The following is a 22,173-nucleotide window of genomic DNA, read 5'->3' as shown; positions in this document are numbered from 1 at the left end:
TGGAGACACAATTATCTGTATCAAATTGAGGTTCTACCCCCACTTTCCCTTAGGCTGTGTGACATGCATACCCTTGGGAGGCCACAGATGTGACAGCTGAGGTAGTTGGATTCTGTCACTCAAATGGGAGAACCACAAGGAGCTCTTGGCTGCTACTTTCAGCTCACACAGATCTTGGTTGTTCTGAATTTAGAGTGAACCAGTTGTGAGATCGCAGTTTCTGCCTCATAGATAAAATGGAAATAAGTAAACTCTTTTAAATTAAAAAAAAAGCTGAGGTTGTCTTCTCCATCAAAAGCAAACTGACTTCTATACATCCTTGATTAATCATCTTTATGGAATAACTGCACTTTTAGTTCTTTAAAAATTCACTTACCATTTTATACTATCTTTTTGTTATTCAAGTCAATGATTTATAAATTTAGTCAGGAATCTATAAAACATCTAGAATAATTTTTGGAACCACTGGTGCAGAAATCTTTTTGGAAAGCTACATATTTGATCAGCCTATTAGTTGTCAGAGAAAATGGTTCAGAGTAGGCTTTCTGGAATACAATTTTGAATAGTGCTGAATTTCACATAATGCAGATATACAATATGTAAGCTTCCAGCTTTGCTATTTGAAATGTTGTGTGTGTGTGTGTAAGAATCATTTAAAATGCACAAAGAGAGACAGAGATCATCCGTCCACTCTCACTGCCCAGTGGCCACAGGAGCTTCCTCTGCATCCCCAAATGGGTACACAGAGACCCAGACGCTTGGGACATTAGCTGCTGGTTTTCCCAGGCTCATTAGCAGAGAGCTGGGTAGGAAGTGAAGCAGCCAGGGCTTAAACTGGTGCCTGTCGGGTTCTGGCATTGCATGTAGCAGCTTCTCATTATACCATAATACTAACTCCTGAAGAGTTCCTTTCAAATGAAAGTTACTCTAATTTTTAGTAGCAGTGATGCTGTCGTTTTGATATCCTTCCATATCTTCAACTGCCCGCCCAGATTTTACACATATATATATATATATTTTAGTCATTTAAAAACATGAAAAGGAAGCATGGGGTGAATGTGCTGCTTGGAACACACACAACTCGTAGCAAAGTACTTAGGGTTGAGTTCCAGCTGTTTCCAATTCCAGCTTCTATTGGATTCCCAGAGAAGCAGCAAATGTTAGCTCAGGTGCTTGGATCCCTGCTGCCTTTAGGAGAGATCAGATTAGTTCCATCCTCCTGGAGGGGGCCTGACTGTTGCACTGGGGAGTGTACCAGTGGAGTGTACCAATAATTTTTGAATTTTTTTTTTTTTTAAGAAATGTCAGTCTAAATGTATAATAGTGGAAAAATGTGTTCTCATATTCCATAGCATACTGATATGACTGTAGTTTATAATGACCTGCTAGATATGAAGAACTAGATGAGTGAGATCAAAGGCTTCAAACATAAATGATTGGAAATGGAAATGCCAGTCACCATGATCTGATCAGTAAACGCTGATCAGGTGCTGTAGAAATGATTGAAATAGCATTGTACCTGATGAATATATGCACTTACTGCATGTTTGTCCAAAAATATATATATAACTCTGGTGGAATGGGAATAATTAAAATGATTGAAAAAAGTTTAAGCCATAACACAAAATCTTAAGTAGTGAACTCACCATAATATGGGGGAAAACAGTGAGGAAGGCTAAGAGGGGAAATCCCTGAGCCTATGGAACTATGTCATGAAATATAAACATTTAAAAAAAAAAAAGTGAATTGACATAGCCTTTCAGCTAGCAAAACCTTTGCTGCATACTAGGGAACTTTGTTCTCGTTGTCATCAGGTGACCTTCAGATGACAGTGCTTTCATTTGAAAAGGATGATGATAGTAATGGACACGTAGATTTCATCACAGCTGCCTCCAATCTCCGTGCCAAAATGTATAACATTGAACCAGCTGACCGTTTCAAAACTAAGCGCATAGCTGGGAAAATTATACCTGCCATAGCAACTTCTACTGCAGCAGTTTCTGGCTTGGTAAGTTTATGATAGTTGAAATACAAGTATGCCTTTTTCATTGTCCATTTTCCCATCTCCAGTGGTACCAACTCTAAGTAATTACTTAAAGCTCTTAGAGTTGGAGGGATAAATATTGGATGTTATAATTTAAATTTTCAAAATAAAGCTAAAAACATAGTAATAGATGTTTTGAGATTTCCAAGTACGTAAACATTTTGGCAAATAATAAGTACCACAGCCAGTGCCAAGGTATAGTAAATTAAGCCTCCACTTGTACTACCAGCAGCCCATATAGGCACCAATTTGTATCCTGGCTGCTGCACTTTTAGTTCAGCTCCCAGCTTATGGCCTGGGAAAGCAGCAAAGGATGGCTCAAGTTCTTGGCAAGTTCTTGGGACCCTGTACCCAAGTGGGAGACTAAGAAGAAGCTCCTGGTTTCAGTCAGCTCAACTCTGAACGTTGCAGCCATTTGGGGAATGAACCAGCAGGTGGAAGAATTCTCTCTCCCTCTCTGTAACTTTCTTTCAGGTAAAAATACAATAAACCTTTAAAAAATAAACTCAGTGTTAGGCATTGGCCATCTCATCAGAGACCTGAGTTGGGTACCCAGCTCTAGTGCTAGCTCTAGCTTCCTGCTGATGCAGATCCTGTAAATCATACGTCACGGCTCATGTAACTGGGTTCCTGTCACACCCACTGGGAGACCTGATAGAGTTGCTGGCTTCCATCTTGAGCCTAGCCTATCTGACCATTGCAGGTATCGGAGAAGTAACTAGAGCATGAGAATTCTGTTTTTGTTGAAATATAACCTTCATTCTTTTAAGAGAACCTCATTTTAATGACTAAAAAGCTTTAGTATAGCCACAGTTATTACATCCTATTATGCCTTACTCCAAAGTTACTCTTCAGATATGTACTTGGCTGCACTTAGAAACTGCCTTTTTTTTTGAGTTCTGGTGTGTGCTAGGATATAACATGGTCAAATTAATGCTTTTAGATAACTTTGTTTATCACTTATCATTTTGTGTTTGAAATTATAAGGACCATTAATTGGAATGAATAATCAGTCGTATAGGAAGTGATTAAGAATTTGAAAAAACATAATAGACCCAGTTAATATTTTTATACTATTTATATACTCAAGTTATTTCCTTTATCTAGGTTACCTTGGAGATGATCAAAGTGGCTGGTGGCTATCCATTTGATGCTTACAAAAATTGTTTTCTAAATCTAGCCATTCCAATTCTAGTGTTTACAGAGACATCTGAAGTGAGGAAAACTGAAATCAGGTATGTTTGAAGGTCTGTTTCTCCTGTATAATGAGAATGAGATAAAAGATAGTTTCCATTTTAAGAGAGAAAAACACTGGCGTACCTCTCCTTTTTTCTGTAAAGGTAAATCCTTGCTATCACTTTAAAGCTAAATCTAGCCTTTGCTTAATGAAGCATTCCTGAGTTAAGCTACCCACAGAATGTTCACAACACTTCACCACACTGATTTTATGGTTTATCTCTGTTCAACTAACCAAGAAAAATTAGAAGATAACTCTAGATGAATCACAATATTCAGAATCAAAATCTGGAAGCTTGTGAAAAAGCAAAGAAAGCAATTTTGTGTACCTGTACTTCCCACTTTATAGATTTGAAACGATCATAAACTTTTGGAGCTGTTAGGAAGAGAGTCTTAACAGGGATATGGGAAAGCAAGCATCTGCATATGAAACTAATGAGAGTATGAAACAGAATTGTCTTTAAGACAAACGTACCATTACATTACAAATTTTCACATACTGTGTGTGTGTGAGATGTTCATTTGGGCATTATAAAATCTGTACATATTAGTAATGGGGGACTAGGGGAACCATACAGTAAAACCCAGCCATTTAAAGAGAGAACACGCTGTGTCACTATTGAAACACTGAACGGGTAATAAAGTACTAATAAAAATTGTTGTCTATGTGTTGAGGAATTAAATTATGAAATATTTTAGAAGTTGTATTGTCCCCTTCTGCCCACATTAATTTTAGATTAAATAACAGTATTTAATCTCAGAATATGAGTGTTTAAAATATTGCTAATGGAAATAACAAATGTGCTGTGAATATTTTTCTATTATAGAAATGGGATATCATTTACAATTTGGGACAGATGGACTGTGCATGGAAAAGAAGATTTTACTCTATTGGATTTCATAAACGCAGTCAAAGTGAGATATATTTATTGTCTTGTGTTGTTAGAGGGTTTGAATCTGGTTTCTGTTTACATTAGTGCCGCTTTGTCTGTGGGTTTATGTCACAAGAACCACAGTAAATGTTTGAAATTACCACCACCAAATCATCTACGCGCTGTTATTTTTCTATTCATACATTCCTATGAAGCTTAATCTATAAATTGAGCATGGTGAAAAGCACAGCAAAAAACTAATAATAAAGCATAACAGTTACAAAAGTTAAGTGAATATATTCTCTCCTTACTGTGCTATAGATTTTAGACATGTGTTTTTTCTTACCTTAAACCTTTCACCTTTTCACTTAAATTAACTTTATGGCTTTTTTTTTCTTTAAATCATAACTCTTGAGATTTGGTGCCACTGTTAATAAATTGGGGGTTTCTTGAACAAAAGCGTTGTGCTATCACAGCAGTCAATCTAATAACTCAGATGCTGCTACTAGAGCAGAAAATACAATGCAGATGTGCTGAACACAGGGATAATTTGTGAGAGGGAATGGGACGGCATGAAATCCACTACACTATTCAAAACAGCACACAATCTAAAACATAGATTATTTACTTCTGAAATTTTCCATTTGGTATACTTTGATCTTCAGAATTCAAACTCTGGGTTGGAGAGGACTGTTGCAGTTTTTTAAATCCATACCGTGAGGATTATAATATTTAGTAAATGTAGGCTCTCTTTGCTGGTCATAAAACATGTTTCTGATTCTGTGAGGATTTGATTGTTTCCCTTTTGAATATTTAAGGAGAAGTATGGCATTGAACCAACTATGGTGGTTCAGGGAGTCAAAATGCTTTATGTTCCTGTTATGCCCGGTCACGCAAAAAGATTGAAATTAACGTAAGTATTATTAGTTATGTGCACAATATTCCCAAAATTGAAATTTAATCTGGACACACATTGGAAAATTAATTATAGAAGTTATTAAATTCAGATAAAAGAATTATTCTTGTGTAGTTATGAATAAAGGCAGTGATTATGTCAGGCCATCTTGAAAGAGTCACAGAATTTCAATATGCGTGAATTTTATTACAGCCCAGAACCAGCTCATCAGCTACTGTGTCAAATACTGCTCTTAGCATTAGGGATGCAACAATAAGCAAGATAAAGAACTTTCCTCCTTTTTCTTTTTTAAGAATTATTTATTTTTAGTGGAAAGTCAGATATACAGAGAGGAGGAGAGACAGAGAGAAAGATCTTCCATCCACTGATTCACTCCCCAAGTGGCCACAACGGCCAGTGCTGTGCCAATCCAAAACCAGGAGCCAGGAACTTCCTCCAGGTCTCCCATGCCAATGCAGGGTCCCTTTGGACCATCCTCGACTGCTTTCCTAGGCCACAATCAGGGAGCTGGATGGGAAGTGGAGCTGCCAGAATTAGAACCAGCGCCCATATGGGATCCTGGCACGTTCAAGGCAAGGACTTTAGCCACCGTGCTGGGGCTGACCTTTCATCCTTTAAGATTTTATGTAACTACGTGCTCGTACAGCAGATAGTGATTAAATACTGCAGAGAAATGAACAAATGGAAATGAAAATGTGAGAGTTGTTACCTTGTGTTGGTAGTCTTGGTGTTCCCTCTGCCTTTCACAGTCCAACCAGGTAAGGTGATATTTGAAGAAAGAGAACCAAAAAAATAATAGTTACATTGGTCTTCAAGACATTAGTGATAATGATATGGTTCCAATTACTCCTCTCAAATCCTTTTCTACTTCTCACTCCTTAATGGCTTCCGTAAGTTGTTTTATTAGTATCCTTAAGTGTGTTTTGGATAAATTTAATAGTTTTTAGACTCTTTATTGTATGCTACCTAGATAAAAAGAATGTGCAGTTGAAAAGTATATGGATAAGTAGAGTTTAAATTTAGTGCAGATAATTATCAAAAACTCTTTGGAGAGGGTAACCAGTATTGAAAACCTCCAGAATGATATGTTTGTGAATGATACTTCTCATTTTAGTAAATTGAGTGCATTCTCACTGACTGCATTCAGTAACTAAGCATTTCTGTTAGTGAGGTTGCAGTGAATTGCCTGGACTTATTAGTAGGAAGGACTGACTTCCGTTCCATTCCCATGTTCTTCTTTTGTCGTCTAGAGTACTTTGTGAAATTTATTTCCTGTCCACAAGTGGTGTAATTGTTCCCATGATTGTTGAGCACAAAAATGATACTACAAACTAGCAGTGTGATGGTACCAAGTATTTCATTTTCCAGTGGTACTGCTCTCAACAGTGTCATGCTCTGTGAAGGAAAGTTTACATGTTAATCATTACAATATTAGATAAATAATGTCAAAATAAGAAGTTTTGTAGAACACTTTTGGTATACTAACTCAAATGTGTAGTTCAGAATAGATTTTCACTTGAACTACCTTTGAAGATAGATTATTGAAGGCAAAAGGAAGTTCTAACAAGCAGTTGAAGAGCATATGTGGTCTATTTGGGAAGTCAAAATTAGAAATCGCTTACAGATAATGTAAAGATTGAATAATAAAGAATGAACAAATGCATACGGAATAAAATATCTTTGTAATATGTAAAGATTTGTAGAATGTGTCACAATGTGTCTAGCCACACACACACACATATAGCTATATATATATTTTGCTTGTTTGTTTGTTTTTGGTTTTTTTGTTTTTTGGTTTTTTTTTTTTTTTTTTTTTTGGAAAGGCAGATCTACAAAGAAAGAGAAACAGAGAAAAAGATCTTCCATCTACTGGTTTACTTTCCATGTGGCCACAATGGCCAAAGCTGAGTCAGTCCAAAGCAGGGAGCCCAGAGCCTCTTCCAAACTGCCCACGTGGGTCAGGGTCCCCAGGCTTTAGGCTGTCCTCCACTGCTTGCCCTGGCTGTGATCAGGAAGCTAGAGGGGAAGTGGGACAGCTGGGAGACAAACCAGTGGCCAACGGAGGTACAGGCACTTGCAGTTGAACCATCATGCAGGTCCCTTTAAAGCTTATATTTTTTTAAGATTTGCTCATCTACCTTGCTTTACTGATAACTGCTTAGAATTTATGATGCCTCTGAACATTTCAGGGATTATAAAAGAATGATTTTTTAATCATTTCATATTTTGAGAAATATTTTGGCAGAATGGTAATCTTTAATCCTTTATCACTACTGTCAGTTCAGACTGATTCACTGCGAGGTAAATGAATAGCTTGAATTCAGACCTTTTAGAAAGAAAAATGAGTGTGTGAAAGCATGATAATACAGTGCAATTATTAGTAAAGATTATCTAAAGGCCTAGCACAATAGCCTAGTACCTAAATCCTTACCTTTCCTGTGCCACGATCCCATTTGGGCATCAGATCATGTCCTGGCTGCTCCACTTCCCATCCAGCTTCCTACCTGTAGCCTGGGAAAGCAGTCAATGACAGCCCAAAGCCTTTCACATGGGAGACCTGGAAGTAGTTCCCGACTTCTGACTTCAGATCAACTTGGGTCTGGCTGTTGTAGCCACTTGGGGAGTGATTCAGTGGACAGAAGATCTTTCTCTGTGTATTCCCTTCTCTGTATTTCTGCTTTTCTAATAAAAGCAAATCTTTAAAAAAAAATCATGTTAAAGTCATTTCATAGCAAATCTTCATTTTACAGAATTTGCCAAAATAATCATCAATGCTATTTTCTCTAGAATGCATAAACTTGTGAAACCATCTACTGAGAAGAAATATGTGGATCTTACAGTGTCATTTGCCCCAGACACTGATGGAGATGAAGATTTGCCAGGACCTCCAGTAAGATACTACTTCGGTCATGACACTGATTAATAATTGTCTTAAAGTTATTCCTGGACTACTTGATTTTGGAGACAATGTGTTTAATTCAGAAACTCACAACAAAACAGTTAGCTCTGATGCTATGGATTTCTTTTTCATGAAGCCTTAATTCAAGGGGAACATCAATAGGAAGCTGTTATAAAGAACTGGTTAAACATTTTGGAGCATTAATGGACACTTTACTGATGCCTCACAAATGACTGTGATCACAAGCAACTCTGAACTGGAATACCACTTTTTTAATGATTACAAGCAACTTTGTATTATAACTTCTACAGATGAAAAGAAGGAAAAAATATTTATTTATGACCAGAAGTGATAAGGATCAAGAAGTTGAAAGTAATGTATGCAACCATCCAAAAAGTCTCACTGTATGAATTTCTTTTTTGTTCATGTTTCATACCCATTTTTCTAACCTAATAGTGTGGTACCCTGTGCCTCTCATCCAGTTAAGCTTCGAGTGCTTAATAGTGGTCAGAAGAGAAGTGGTCAGTGAGAGTTGACATTTAAAATTGTATTTACGGTTTTCTGTCCTGTTACCTCTGCTAATTTAATGGGAGTTGGTAGTGTCACTATCTCCAAGAAATCAAAAATTTTTTGTTGCAAGCAGCAGAGTAATGAGCTTGCAATTGGTCAAATGACACACATTAATTTGGACTAAACATTAACAGTATTATACAGACTGAACAGCCCTCCTAAAGAATCCATTACTGTGAGTAGATGACCATGGCTAATCGTGTGGTTCTACATGCCTTCTAATGTGGCAGCTTTATTTATTTGGAACCTTAAACCTAAGCCTGAGTGTCATACCTGGTAAGATTCTAAGAAGTTTTATAAATGGAATATCCTTAGAAACAGATGAAAAATTGAAACTAAAAACTCATTGCAAAATCTGGTAGAGTAATTTTTTTTTCCAGCAGCCTAATGGACAGAAAAGGCTGATTTAATAATTTCATTCTAAGGAGAGCATGTTATTTTATTCCCCATTCCCAGAAAGGGAGTTTACAAAGATTACAATTTATTTTGTAGGTCTTCACTGAGAGTCTTCTGATATAAGTTATTGCACATGTTCATGAAAGTGCATTTGTTAAAAATTTATCTAAAGAATATATAACAGTATAAGCTCAGTGAAGACAAGTGTGATTCTTTTGTTAATAAGTCTGTCGTGCATTCTAAAGTAGTTTACATTTTATACCCTCAGGGAGTCATTTCCCTCTTTCTCCTACATTGTTCACACTGTATTTAGATTATTTGATTAAAAAATATTCATATCACTGTTAGTCCAGTTTGGTGTCTTTTTATACTGTATGCTTTCCATCTAAAAATAGTTTAAACAAATTGTTTTTGATTTATCATCCAGTAGGGAAAATACACTTGGGAGGGAAGGGTGAATTTATATAATTAAAAGGTGTTCTATGTTTAGCATGTGTGTGGGAAATCAGCCATTAGTTTGGGTTCACAATATTCTACCCTCTACTATTGTGCATATCTCAAGTTGGTAATTTAAGTTACATTAAATTGAAGCCAGGAATATCAAGGCTATTTACCTTAGAACTTTAAAGGGTAGGATTTTTCCATTTCCCTTTGTTTTGTGCTGTTTTACAATAAACTGACATTTTCAAGATAGCCATTCAACAGTCCTCAAGTCTGTTCTAATAGCTTAATTTTGTGTAAGACTCCACATGTTTTTGAATTTAGACCATGCTCTTATCTATAGACAGCTGTGTATTAGCAAATATAACAACATCAGAAAGTTTGTGATTAATTCTACAACCATTTTGTCATTCCCTCATCCATTTAGTTTTATGAAGCTGAAAATCCACGGTGAAGTTAATGAATGTAGTTCTTTATTTCTATTCCACGCGGTCACTAAAATACCAATACAAAAAAAAAAATTGATTTTTTTATCCAAAGTTTTTTATTTACTAGAAATAAATTAGGCTTTTTGAGGCTGTTGTTTTAAGTCATGTTCCATAGTTAAAATGAGAAATTCTGATTCTGTTCTTCATTTTGTGAGTAGTTATATTATGGTGTTTTCTAGTTTTCCTCTTTTTGCAGTCAGGGATACCCTTCACTGGGTATAGAGGGACATTACTATAAGTGCTTTTGGCTCCTGGAAACTGTTAAAACAGGTCAGAAGTACTCAGAAGTCTTGTACCAGACTACTAGTAGGTGATTTCACAGTCTGTTCCCTTTTACAGTTTAAAGCAGAAAAGTATGTTCAATGAATTCCTCATGAATTGTCTCAGTGGTACAACCTGGAGGCAAGTAGGTGAATATTTTTATTTTTACCTATTATAGCACACTCTGGGCTGTAACAGGGCAAAAATGATTACATAAAAATACTTCAAGAAGTTTATAGAAACCAGAATTAAAAGTTTATATTCATACAGGAAGAAACTTTGCAATCCCATGCATATGCAGGGGCTTCAGAAAGATCATGGTAATTGTATAGTATGAAAAACTATGGCTTCCAAAATTTAATGCACAAAAATAAACATCTTTTTAATTCCTTTTTCCACAAGTTTTGTGTTTGGAGTCCTATTTTATAATTGGTAAAGTGAAAACAGAAAGGCAAACATTAGCTTGATATTTTAAGGGAAAAAAATGTCTTCTTGCCCCAACTCTTTCAACCATGGTAATTATAACCATGAATTCATTGTGACTCAAACATCTATTCACTTTGTATAAACTAAGTATAACTATTTGATTTTCCAAAAATTTAAAAACCATAATTAGGAAGTTGAGATCTTGGGAATCAAATTGTGTATAAATAACTTCTGGTCATTTTCTTTCTATCTTTTTAATTTTGAGGAATGTATACTTTCAAAAGTACATAAAATTTAAAACATCTGATTGAAGGTTTATTTTTTTTAAGTAGCTTCTTAAGTAACCAGCACTCACAGTAACACGATTATTGACAGCAGGCTAGAAAATCCTGCCGCAGTCCCTTCCCATTGCCAACCTCCCACCACACACTGTTGAGTAATAACCACTGACCTACCTTTTGTGATAGCTAGCTCCTTGTTTTTATCTCGCTGCCAACTATATATGCATACCTAAACATACAGTTTACATTTTTCCTACTTTTAACTCTATGTAAATGAATTATGCCACATTGTTTTGTGGCTCCTTCTTGCTGCAATGTGTGGTCCATCTGTGTTGCTTATAGCTGTACTTCATTCATCATCCTTGATGTATGATTGACCTCAGTTTAATATATCCCAGTTTTTTTTTATTCTTTGTATTGACTATGCACAATTTGAGATTATTTTAATCTAGAATAATTGCAATCTCATAATGAAAATGATTTTATTTGTCCTTTAGGGCAAATAATATAGGATTTAAATTGATTTGTCATAAGCTATTTATATATTGAATTTAGTTAGATAATTAGAAAAATTTTCCTAAGAATTACAGATGGTCTGTTTCTCTGTTTTTTGGTATTCATAGATTTTTAAAATTTTTCCAAATCTGGTATATCTTATTGAAATTTCACTCTGCATGCACCCACCAGCGTGAGCTGGAATTGGGCATAGACAGGCCAACCAGGTTACAGAAACCACCAGTAAATTCTGAGGTGAGGTGGGCCTTGCCAGACTAGACTGCAACACCCACCAGCACACGTGAGATCCATGGGGAGGGGTGCAAGCCTGGTGGGAGGGTGTGGGCTCCTCTGCTGGGCCACTATCTTCTGGTGAGCAGGAGAACTGGGTCTGGGTGCAGCATATTGGAGGTTGCTCTGACTAGGCTGCAATTCCCGCTGGTGTATGTGAAGGCCAAGTGTGTAGTGGGCTGGGTTAGTTTGGTCTGTGGCATCCATTGATTTGCGTAAGAAATGGGGCTGGAGACAGAACTGACCCAACAGTTGCAATTACCAATGTGTGCATAGGCTGATGTGGGTGAGGGATTGAACCAGACATTGTACTGACAAGCACACACAGGAGTCAGGTTTGGGATCACCTCAGGTGAGGTCTCTATGGGGATCCCAACTGAATTGCTAGACTCAGAAATCAAACCGTGGGGAATTGTAGAATTGGTGGACTGACTGTAGAGTGCACGTGTCAGAGATGGGCCCCCTTGTGGAGAAGACAGAGCAGTGGATAACATGCCCAAATGCACATGGAAAAAGATGTGGCAGCCCATTAGCGCCTGCAGAGGGCATCTGGTACAATAGCAGAGGAAGGGCGACAAAACGAATTGATCAACTACTCCAGCCAAGCATTGACAGCAAATATCTGGATGAATGGAGACTCTAAGGTGTACTGTCAGCCAATGGGCCTTGGAAATATTTCCTCATCCTTGGATCAGAGAGATCAAGAGCATTTTATAACTAATGAAATTACTTAAGCAGAACCCTCAAATCAAGCTGCACATTGGGGACTCTGGGATCATAGCGGGTGGCCATTCCCCATCTCCAGGTACTGAGAATTCCTGGGTGGGTGCTGCTTCTCCCCCTTTTCTACCCACTTTCCCCAGAAACAGGAGGAGGAAACAGATTGGAGGCAGTGGTCACACCCACTTTCCCCTAACCCTCAATACTTTCCACCCTGATCAACTATGTAAATATCAAAAATTTTAAAATTATAAAAATTATTTCACTCTGCATTTCCTTAATTTCCAGCAAGGTTGAATACCTTGTTGGTGACGTCAGCTTTCTTTATAGAATGTTTTGTCAAATTTGTTACCCATATTTTGGTTGCGTTCGTTGTTTGCTTCCTTGTTGATTGAAAAAATATCCTTACAAATCTTGTGTTTTGTTGTCTATGTAGTTAAAAATATCTTACAACTTTTCACTCTTTGATTTTATAAGAGTTTGTTAATTGTTAGATGTTTAAAAGTGTTCAAAGTGCTTAAATCATTCCCTACTTTGTCATCATGAAGATACTCAACTGTGTTATGTTCTGAAAGCTTTAGTTTTACCCTACACATTAAAGTTGAATTAATGAAGAATAAATTTTGTGTATGTGAGGGGTACCTCACTTCTCATTTATTGAGAAGTCTTTTTTCCCTTTTAGTAGTGCATCCAAAATGCACTGGAGTTTATTCATGTGTCTGTCTCTGAATTTTTATTCCTTTAAAAAAGGATGTATTTATTACAGAATGGGAGGAGAAAGAGGTCTTCCATATGCTGGTTCACTCCCCAAATGCTGCTTCTTGCATGTGTCCCACAGGGGAAAGGGGAGGTAAGGCCTTGAGCCATCCTCTGCTGCTGTTCCAGTCCATTAGCAGGAAGCTGGATCAGAACTGGAGTCCATATAGGTAGAGAATTAGGCAGAAAATTAGGCTGCTTTGCCACCCACTCCCCATGCTCCTTCTTCATATTTGACAAAAAAAAAAAAAATCCTCTTTAAGTTCTGTATCTTACTTATCTTTACCTGATTTTTAATTCTCAGGTTTCTAATTGCAAACATACAAACTTGATACTCTACAGTTTTCAAATGTCTTGCTAGTTTTTCAACTTGAAAAACTTTCAACTTTCCTTGAAAATAAAAGGGATAATTATTTTATAACCCATGTCTATTAACCCCCAAATCTAAAACCCTCCTGTGCATGTTTTTTTATTTTCTTTTTCTTTGTTTTTTTCTAGTTTCCACTCTTAATGTCTGTTTTGTGTCTAGGAAACTGTAGAAAAAATATAATGTTGAATATGTTATTTTCATTCAGTTTTTTTATTTCTTCTACAAGATCTCTACCTGGCCTCCAATGATTTAGTATCATAGTGTGTTAATAAGTTGGTTGATTATCTGGGTTTTGAGGAACACATACACTGGAGAGAGAGCGCCTCTTTGCTCATTTACTCCCTGACTGCCTGCAATATCCTCAAACTAAAGCTGGGAGCCCACTCAATCCAGGAGCCCAGGCAACTGAACCATGACTGCTACTCAGCAGCTCCATTAGCAAGAAGCTGGAGTGAGGAGCAAAGCTGGGGCATCCAACGCAGGCCGTCGTGCATGACACAGGCATCCTAACTGCTCCATCAAGTACACGCCCAAATTAAGGACAATATTGATGCAAGTTCAAAGACCAAGGTGTTTTTTTTTTCTCTGCCATCTATGTGAATCACTATTTACTGTACTAGTACTCTTAGCTGTCCACACCTGCTCTCCCTTCAAAATTATAAAGTATCTGTTAGTGTTACCAGGGCCCATACCTCTTGATTGGCCCTAGATTCAGCTTTTCAATCTCTAACCGTAAGTTCTGCTCAGCTTCTCAGTGGTTTCTTGCAATGTGTAGCTTCTTCCAGGATACTGTAGTCCCAATTGAAAGGCTTGTTTTTTGTTGCTGTTGTTACATTTCATTTTATGACACCATTTCATAGGCTCTGGGGTTCCCCCAACCCCTCCCCATAGGTTCCTTTTTTTAAAAAAATTTCTTGTCTTTTAAATGTTAGCTTGTTGACTGTTCACTAAATCTCTGGTGTTTTTGTATATTTTCAAAAATATACATATTTTCTCCAGCCTTTTGAAATAATCACAAGAGAAAATGTTAAGCCAAATTACTTGGTCTATATTATTTCCTAACTACCTGCTAATTATATGTGAGTATAGTTGATTTCTTTGTACTGTTTTTATATCTAGAAACTTATTCAACTTGCTAATGAGTCTTGAAATTATTTGTGCTTTTATAGATTTTCTTCATTGCTAATTTCAAACAGGGACAGTTTTATTTTCTTAGATCCAGATTTTTCATTTTTTACCAATCTTCTAAAAGATTATTATCACTTTATTTGAGAAACAGGAAAATAGATCTTTTCTCTGCTGATTCTCTACACAGCTATCCTACAGAAAGGGGGCTGGTCCAGGCCAAAGCTGGGAATTCTGTCGAGATTTCGTACCTGTGTCAGCCGTCACCTGCCTCGTGGGGGCGTGTCATCAGGAACTGGAGGCGGGATGCCAAGGAGGACTGAGACACAGAAGCTCCAGGAGAGGATGCCAGACCTCATGGCATGTTGACCCCAACAATACAATGCCTACCCCACCAAATACTACTTTGCTGACATTTTTGCATGTTTGTTTGTTCTCCCTCTATTTTCTGCCTTTGTCATAACTTTTTTCTGTTTGGGGGAGTTTTTTTGTTTTACTGTTCGTAGCTTTCTGTTCCTCATAAGGTAGATTATCTCATTTATTTTCAACTTGTTTCCTGTACAACATGTGAATAAAAATCATCTCCATATGATTATGAGATGTTACTCTATTACCATTGTAACCATGTCCCACAAATTCTGATATATGGTGTTGGTATCCACTGAAATACCTCAGATTTTCATTATAATTCCCCCTTCGAGTCTTGAGGTTTTTTTAAATCATTTTTTAGCATTGAGCCTTTCTAATACTTTATCTTGATTTGCAGTTTAAGTGAATTTTGGTTAGGATTTAAATATCTTTCTGATTTTAATCCTTTGAAATTTCACTTTATAACACTATAGATTATAATGCTTGTGTACTATACATGCCTTTGAAGACCGAGGTTATTGTTCTTACAGCCATCTGCATCCTTAGGAATTTTTTTAAAAGGTTCATTTTTATTACAAAGTCAGATATACAGAGAGGAGGAGAGACAGGAAGATCTTTTGTCCATTGAGTCACTCCCCAACTGGCCACAACGGTCAGAGCTATGCCAATACGAAGCCAGGAGCCTGAAGCTTCATTTGGGTCTCCCACGTGCGTGCAGGGTCCCAAAGCTTTGGGCCGTCCTCAACTGCTTTTCCAGGCCACAAGCAGAGAGCTGGATGGGAAGTAGGGATTACAGGATTAGAACTGGTGCTCATATGGTATCCTGTCACATGCAAGGCAAGGACTTTAGCCTCTAGCCTATTGTGCTGGGCTCAATCCTTACTGATTTTTAATATGACTGTTTTGTCAGTTACTGGAAGAGGTGTGTTAAAAATTATTTTGATTGGGCCCGGCGCGGTGGTGCAAGTGGTTAAAGGTCCTCGCCTTGCACGCCCGGGATCCCATATGGGCGCCAGTTCTATCCCCGGCAGCCCCGCTTCCCATCCAGCTCCCTGCCTGTGGCCCGGGAAAGCAGTGGAGGACGGCCCAAAGCTTTGGGACCCTGCACCCGCGTGGGAGACCCAGAAGAGGCTCCTGGCTTCGGATCGGCATAGCATCGGCCGTTGCGCTCACTTGGGGAGTGAATCATTGGACAGAAGATCTTCCTCTCTGTCTCTCCTCTCTGTATATCCTCCTTTCCAATAAATAAATAATAAAAATAAATCTTGAAAAAAAATTATTTTGATTGGCCCTTTTTTCTTGTATACTTTGAAATTACATTTTCAAGTGAATATAAATTTTTAAGTTTTGTTTTCCTTAGTGAATTGTGCCTTGTTACTATGAAATTTATCTCTGCAATGTGTTTTACCTTAAAGTGTATTTTCTCTGTGATTAATATTTGGGTTGATATTTTTATACAATGTTTCTACCCATTTACTTTTACTGATCTCTTGTATGTTTGTCAAGAAGACAGCACTGCTGTGGTTTGGATGTTGAAGGGACCCAAGTGCCCATGTGTCTAGGGCTTGGTCTGCAAAGTGGCCCTTCCTGGGGGAGTGGCATCTTGAGGACATGGGTCCTAAGGTATTTGTGTGACCATTTGAGTTCTATCTAGAATTGTTGTAAAGACAGTATTTCATCCCACACTCCCTGTCACTGCTTTCTGCATACATGCAATCCTTGCAATGCAAGTGGTTTGACATTCATCATGGGCTTCTTGGAATAGCCTAAACCTGTGCCAGGCCATTTGGACTTTGAGCCCACAGAGCTGTTAGCGAAATAAACTCTTTTTGTTTTTTAATTTAGCTGCCTCCAATATTTACTGATACTGATGAAAAACTAATCAAGCATAGAGCTTGGGTTGGATGTGTTTTTATATACAATATGATAATTTTTGTTTTTATTAGAATATTTAGGCCATTATTATGGTCATGCATTTTGTTTCTATTGTCTTAATTTTTATGTTATGTGCTCTGATTTTTTTAATTCTGTAAGATTTCTGTATATCTTTATATACTCACAGACCACTCCCTTTGCATTTTGTTCTTAAGCTCCTTGATTCTGAAACTGCTTTTGGTTAGTTGTGGGAAATTCTCAGCTTCTCTCTCATTCTGTTTTCTCCGAGAGTGATTTTCATCAAATATGGCAGACCTCATTATGTCCTTTGTGTTCACATCTTACTCCTCTATATTTTGCAGTTTAATCTAATTTTTGCTAACCCATATTCTAGTTAATTGGCCTCTTCAACTGTTTATCTGCTTATCTTACATCCATCCATTGTGGATTTTATTGCAGTTGCATTTTTCAATTATAGATGTTCTATTTGGTTCTTTTAAAAGATGATGTTCTGTAGCTTTTGGTTATCTGCAGCTACATTCTGGTGTGTTTATTTTTATAGCTGCCAGGGCTGTTAATAAGCTTTGCTAATTTCAGTTTCTGACGTGTTTGTGCTGCTCTTGGCGTTGTTTCACCCTGCTGCATGCTGGTGTTCTGCTACACTATCTCGGTCAACGCAGGCTTTGATGTCTGTTTCCCTTCTCCGTTCCTTTTCACTTTATTTAAAATAAGCCATTTTCCCTTGCCAGTTCTCACAAATTTGTTTCTTAAAGGTTCCTGTATTGCTGTATTTTCTTTAAAGGTTCCTGTGTTGCTGTATTTAAAATTCTTTGGGGGAAAATAATGTCATACAATAATTTATATGTTTGTTATATTTATATGTTTCATTAAATCTCAATATCAGTATATCTTCAAGAAATTATTTTCAAACTTTATTGTGTATAGGCATTATCTATATTGTGTACCCTAAAAGCAGATTTCTAAATGCCCCCCAAGATTCTAAATTAATAAATCTGAGGAAATGTTGGAGCTCTACGTATTTTCAAATATCCCAGATACCTCATTGCATTTGTTGTCTAATTCATTGATACCACAGACTGTAAACGACAGCAAATTATTTCCTCATGGTTTTAGAAGCAAGGAGTCCAAGATCAAGGTGTCAGGTTAATTTTATTTCTGAGAGCTCTCTCCTTTATCTAGAGATGGCCATCTTAACATCTCAGTTGGTGTTTTTCATCTGTGTGTGTCCTCCATGAGATGTTGGAGCTGAGAAAATCTTAAGAATCCATGCTAACATATTTATTTTTCAGATGAAGAAACCAAAGAAGCCAAACAGCCAAGTAGTGAGAACCAGGAGTAGAATATAAAATACATCTTTTCATTTTTAAGTCATTATATAAGTGATTCCCCCATATTGAATTTTAGAAATTGTTTTTTATAAAATATGGAAATAAAATCTCAGGTTTTGATAAAATAGGTATAGTCTGAGGCTAAGAAATCAGTGCTTTGTTAAAATAGTTGTTTGTTAGCAGTCACATCAGCTAATTCAGTCCATAAATTCTGACAGCGCCCTGTTCTGGGCCGGGGACGGTAGGCGGGAGGCTGAAAGTCAACCCTGGTCTCAACACAGAAGATGAGAACCCAGTGGAACTCTCACTGCTGCCCGCTCTGATGCGATTATGTTACAGTGAATGTGGAAAAGATCAGGAGAACAGAGGACAAAAAATAGAAGGTATGAAAATAGATTGTATATTTCATTCAATGTGTATTTTCTTCAACTTCTCATCTTCTATGGGTTATTGGCCTAGAAATTGTGAATGAAGAAAATTAAGTTATTAATATCAGGGAACAAGGTGATTGCCTATTTCAAACAGGAGTTGAATGTCCTGCTTATGCCTTGAATATTGATGATATATATAATAAATATTGGGTAGTAATAAAATGAATATCCATTTTAATTTTCTCTTTGTTCCTTAATAAATTTTTTCTCTAGGTAATATTTTTTCTTCCCCTTAGTTTTTACCAGTTACTTTACTGCATTTTGAAGTGGTTTTGGTTTAAACTTGTAATTTCTAAAGTTGAGAAAGTTAAATTCAGGAAATATCTTTTAACCATTGGGGTTCCATCATTGCTCTTGCCCTCTGGTGATCAAAGAGAAAACTCAATGTTTACATGGGTTAACAAAGTCAGAGAATTTCATTTTCTTTTTGGTAGTATTGTATTGTAAACATGTTCGCTTTTTCCACATGGATAGGTTTGAACCGTAGGATGTTTTACAATTGCTCTTCTGCAGCTGAAGTTCTATTGTGCACAACCAGCTCTGAGTCCCAATTCCTGAAACAATCCCACAATACAACAGGTTTGCTTAAAAATCCTGTTTCCCTTCCCATTCATTCTTCCAAATTTGCTTTCCATCTTTTTCGTTTTACTCTACAGAGGTTACTGATTATTTGAAGTCCTAGTCCCCGTGACTCTCTAAATCCATCTGTTTATGTCAATCACTGATCCTGGAACCAAAATGTCTGAAATGCAGGGAAAGGGGGAGGTTGAGTGATGATTTCTGATTATCAGGCACATTGAATCAGTTCAGCCACGTGGCCGTTAGTTGTCCGGATTTCTCTGAAATCATTGATACTTTCCATCAGTAGTGGATCTTTTCCTCCTTTCTTTCTGTGTTTGTTCTTTCCTGGCCATGCCTGTTAGGTGGTCACTAAGGAAGTCACTAGTTAAGTCTGCAGGGGTGGCAGCATTTGCACCCAAAACTCTCAGAAAAGTATTTTCTAGCCAAGGAAACCCCAAGATACATGCTTTTTTTCTCTTTCTTTTTGAAATGTTAACTAGTACTAGGAAAGTTTCCCACAGAAAGTCAAACACAACTGGTTTGGCCTAATCAGGGCGATTTCTTGGGCTTAAAAATCAAGAGCATTTCAGTGTAACACAGAAGCTTACAACATGATATTCAGTATGTCCAATATGCAGCCCAACGTTACTTGTTAGACAAAGAGCCTATGAAATGCAGTCGATTCTAATGGAGAAAAACAAACACAGAAAACAAGTGAAATAACAAAATCTTAAACCTGTTATGCTCCATGGGGCATTCATGAAAGCATTGAAATGAATTAAAAGATGTTCTGAAAGAAAAGTCCTGTACAAACTGAATTTCATAATGAGAACTAAAATATGTTAATTGTTTAATGGCTCAGTTCTTTGGGTTATAAAGAAATGATTCCAATTCCACAGAAAGCCTGAATTTGTAAAAAGATCAACAGGAATAGTAAATGCCCATGTTAAAATGGACTTTATTTCAAATAAAAGCAAGTATAACACCATTCATAATGATTTTTACTAAATGTAAATATAATTCATGTGATGGCTCCAGCAAAGAGGAGAAAAGGATTACAAATCTAGTCATTAGAGCAGTAAAAATATTAACTGTAAGTAGATTTGAAAAGGGCTAATTTTAATGCTGTAATTTCTAAAACAATCATTATACATAATGCATAATAAATAAAATGTAATACTCAAAAGCATCCTCATGGCCCAGGGAGGCGGACGGGAGAATGTGGGTGACAAGAAATCAGTAGTAAACTATTAAGACACAAATCCAACATTAGGCAATGTCATACTAAAGGTAAAGGATTTTCAGATTGGATTTAAAATTAAGAATTAACAGCATATTCTCTGCAAGAAACCTAGTTTAAATAGAAACAGATAAAGAAATGGATTGAAAGTAAATATGTATCATTAACAAAAGGATGTTGGAGTGGGTACATTGATATTCAAATATTAATATTAGTGAAAAACATGGAAAAATAGATCAATCACCAAGAAGATATAAAATTCTAAAAGTTTGCTTTCTTCGTGGTGGTCATAACTTAAAGGGACCCACATGATTTCCATTTATTGATAATCATGCATTGTGTAAGTCTCATCTATAACTTGTCCTTACCCAGTGTACTATGGACAAAGATGATGCAATAATTTCAACACCATGATGATGTAATGTGTGTGTATAAAATCCTGCTGCATGTTTGCTTAGCACACCCACGTTTTTAAATCTGAGAGATGCTGCCTTGTCTTGAAGAAGCCAGCTGGTATCCCTACAGCTGCAAGGAAATAAGTCCTACCAACAATCTGAATAACTTTGCAAATGAATCCTTCTTCAGTCATCTCTTAGATGAGAGCCTAGTACTAACAACAATACTTAGATTGCAACCTTAAAGAACCAATTATGTCTGGTCTCGACTCCTAATCACAGAAACCAATATAGAAAATATATGCTCTAAACCACTATGTAACTGAAATCTACCCTAATAACAGAGCTCCAGAAAACATTGAGCAAAAATAATAATTATTGTGGAGAGTGGTGTGATGATTTCTAAAAAATTACTTAAAAAAAAGAGCTACCATATTTTTCAGCATTCCCATTTCTGCATGTAAATATAAGGGAAATGAAATCCACCTGTCAGACAGCCAGCTGGACTTCTGTGTTTTCAGGATGATTCACTATGGCCAGGAAATGGAAACAACCAGAGCGCCCGTCAACTGATGTATAAATAAAAGGTGGTGAGTACACACAATGGAATAATATTTTGGTACAACAGGAACAAAGAATCACCTGTAAAAGCATGGATAGAACTGGGGATCATAAGGTGACCTCATGGAAGTTAAAAATATATTTTGTTACCCAAGGCTGGAAAAGGAGGGATTGAAATCGTTGGTTGATGGGTGCTAGGTTATGATTAGGCAGAAGAAAGAAATTCTGGAGTTTGGTGGCACAATAAAAATAGAATACTAACTCACTGTAATTTATTTGAAAAAAAATCAAGATTTTGTTATGTTTTCATTGTAAAGAAACAGCTAAAAGATTAACACATTTACCCTAATTGGACATTATACATTTATCAGAATTACACAATACACCATAAATATGTAGAATTTTAAAAAGCACATGAGTATTGCACAGTGGGTTCAGCTGCTGCTTGTGACACTAACAGTGCCAATTGGAGTGCTGCTTTAGGTTCCCACTCTTCCACCTCCTAGCCAGCTTCCTGCTCGTGCATCTGAAGAAGCCGCAGAAGATGCCCAAGAGTGTGGGCCCTTCCACCCAAACGGGAAACATGGGTGGAGTTCCAGGTCCCTGGCTTCAGCCTAGCCCAGCCCTAGCTGCTGCAGTTGTTTGGGTAGTGAACGGTAGTGGATGAAGATCTCTTTTATTCCCCACCCCATAGGGTGTGTGCGTGCCTGTCTCTGTCTCCAAGAGAGAAAAGATAAATCTGTCTGTTCCTGACTTCCTCTATGAGTTGTTCTGTCTTTCAATATTTACATCTTTCGTAAAAATA

General features: G+C 37.0%; 1 protein-coding gene across 1 annotated transcript in view; it reads left to right on the top strand.

Annotated features, from left to right (window-relative positions):
* UBA6 (ubiquitin like modifier activating enzyme 6) overlaps positions 1-9,623 on the top strand; it is a 56,041-nt gene extending 46,418 nt beyond the window's left edge. Inside the window, exons 29-33 of the mRNA XM_040967548.1 lie at positions 1,815-2,008; positions 3,152-3,279; positions 4,108-4,195; positions 4,971-5,065; positions 7,856-9,623. Of these exons, the coding sequence (XP_040823482.1) occupies positions 1,815-2,008; positions 3,152-3,279; positions 4,108-4,195; positions 4,971-5,065; positions 7,856-7,991 (641 nt within the window). The 3' untranslated portion in view covers positions 7,992-9,623. The remainder of the gene's footprint in view (positions 1-1,814; positions 2,009-3,151; positions 3,280-4,107; positions 4,196-4,970; positions 5,066-7,855) is intronic.
* The last annotated feature ends 12,550 nt before the right edge of the window (positions 9,624-22,173 follow it).

This window comes from Ochotona curzoniae, unplaced genomic scaffold, assembly GCF_017591425.1.
Source record: "Ochotona curzoniae isolate NIBS_2020 unplaced genomic scaffold, NIBS_Ocur_1.0 scaffold_4506, whole genome shotgun sequence".
NCBI classification, from domain to species: Eukaryota; Metazoa; Chordata; class Mammalia; order Lagomorpha; family Ochotonidae; genus Ochotona; species Ochotona curzoniae.
The sequence above is the reverse complement of the archived record's forward strand: the minus strand, read 5'-3'. Positions and strand labels throughout refer to the sequence as shown.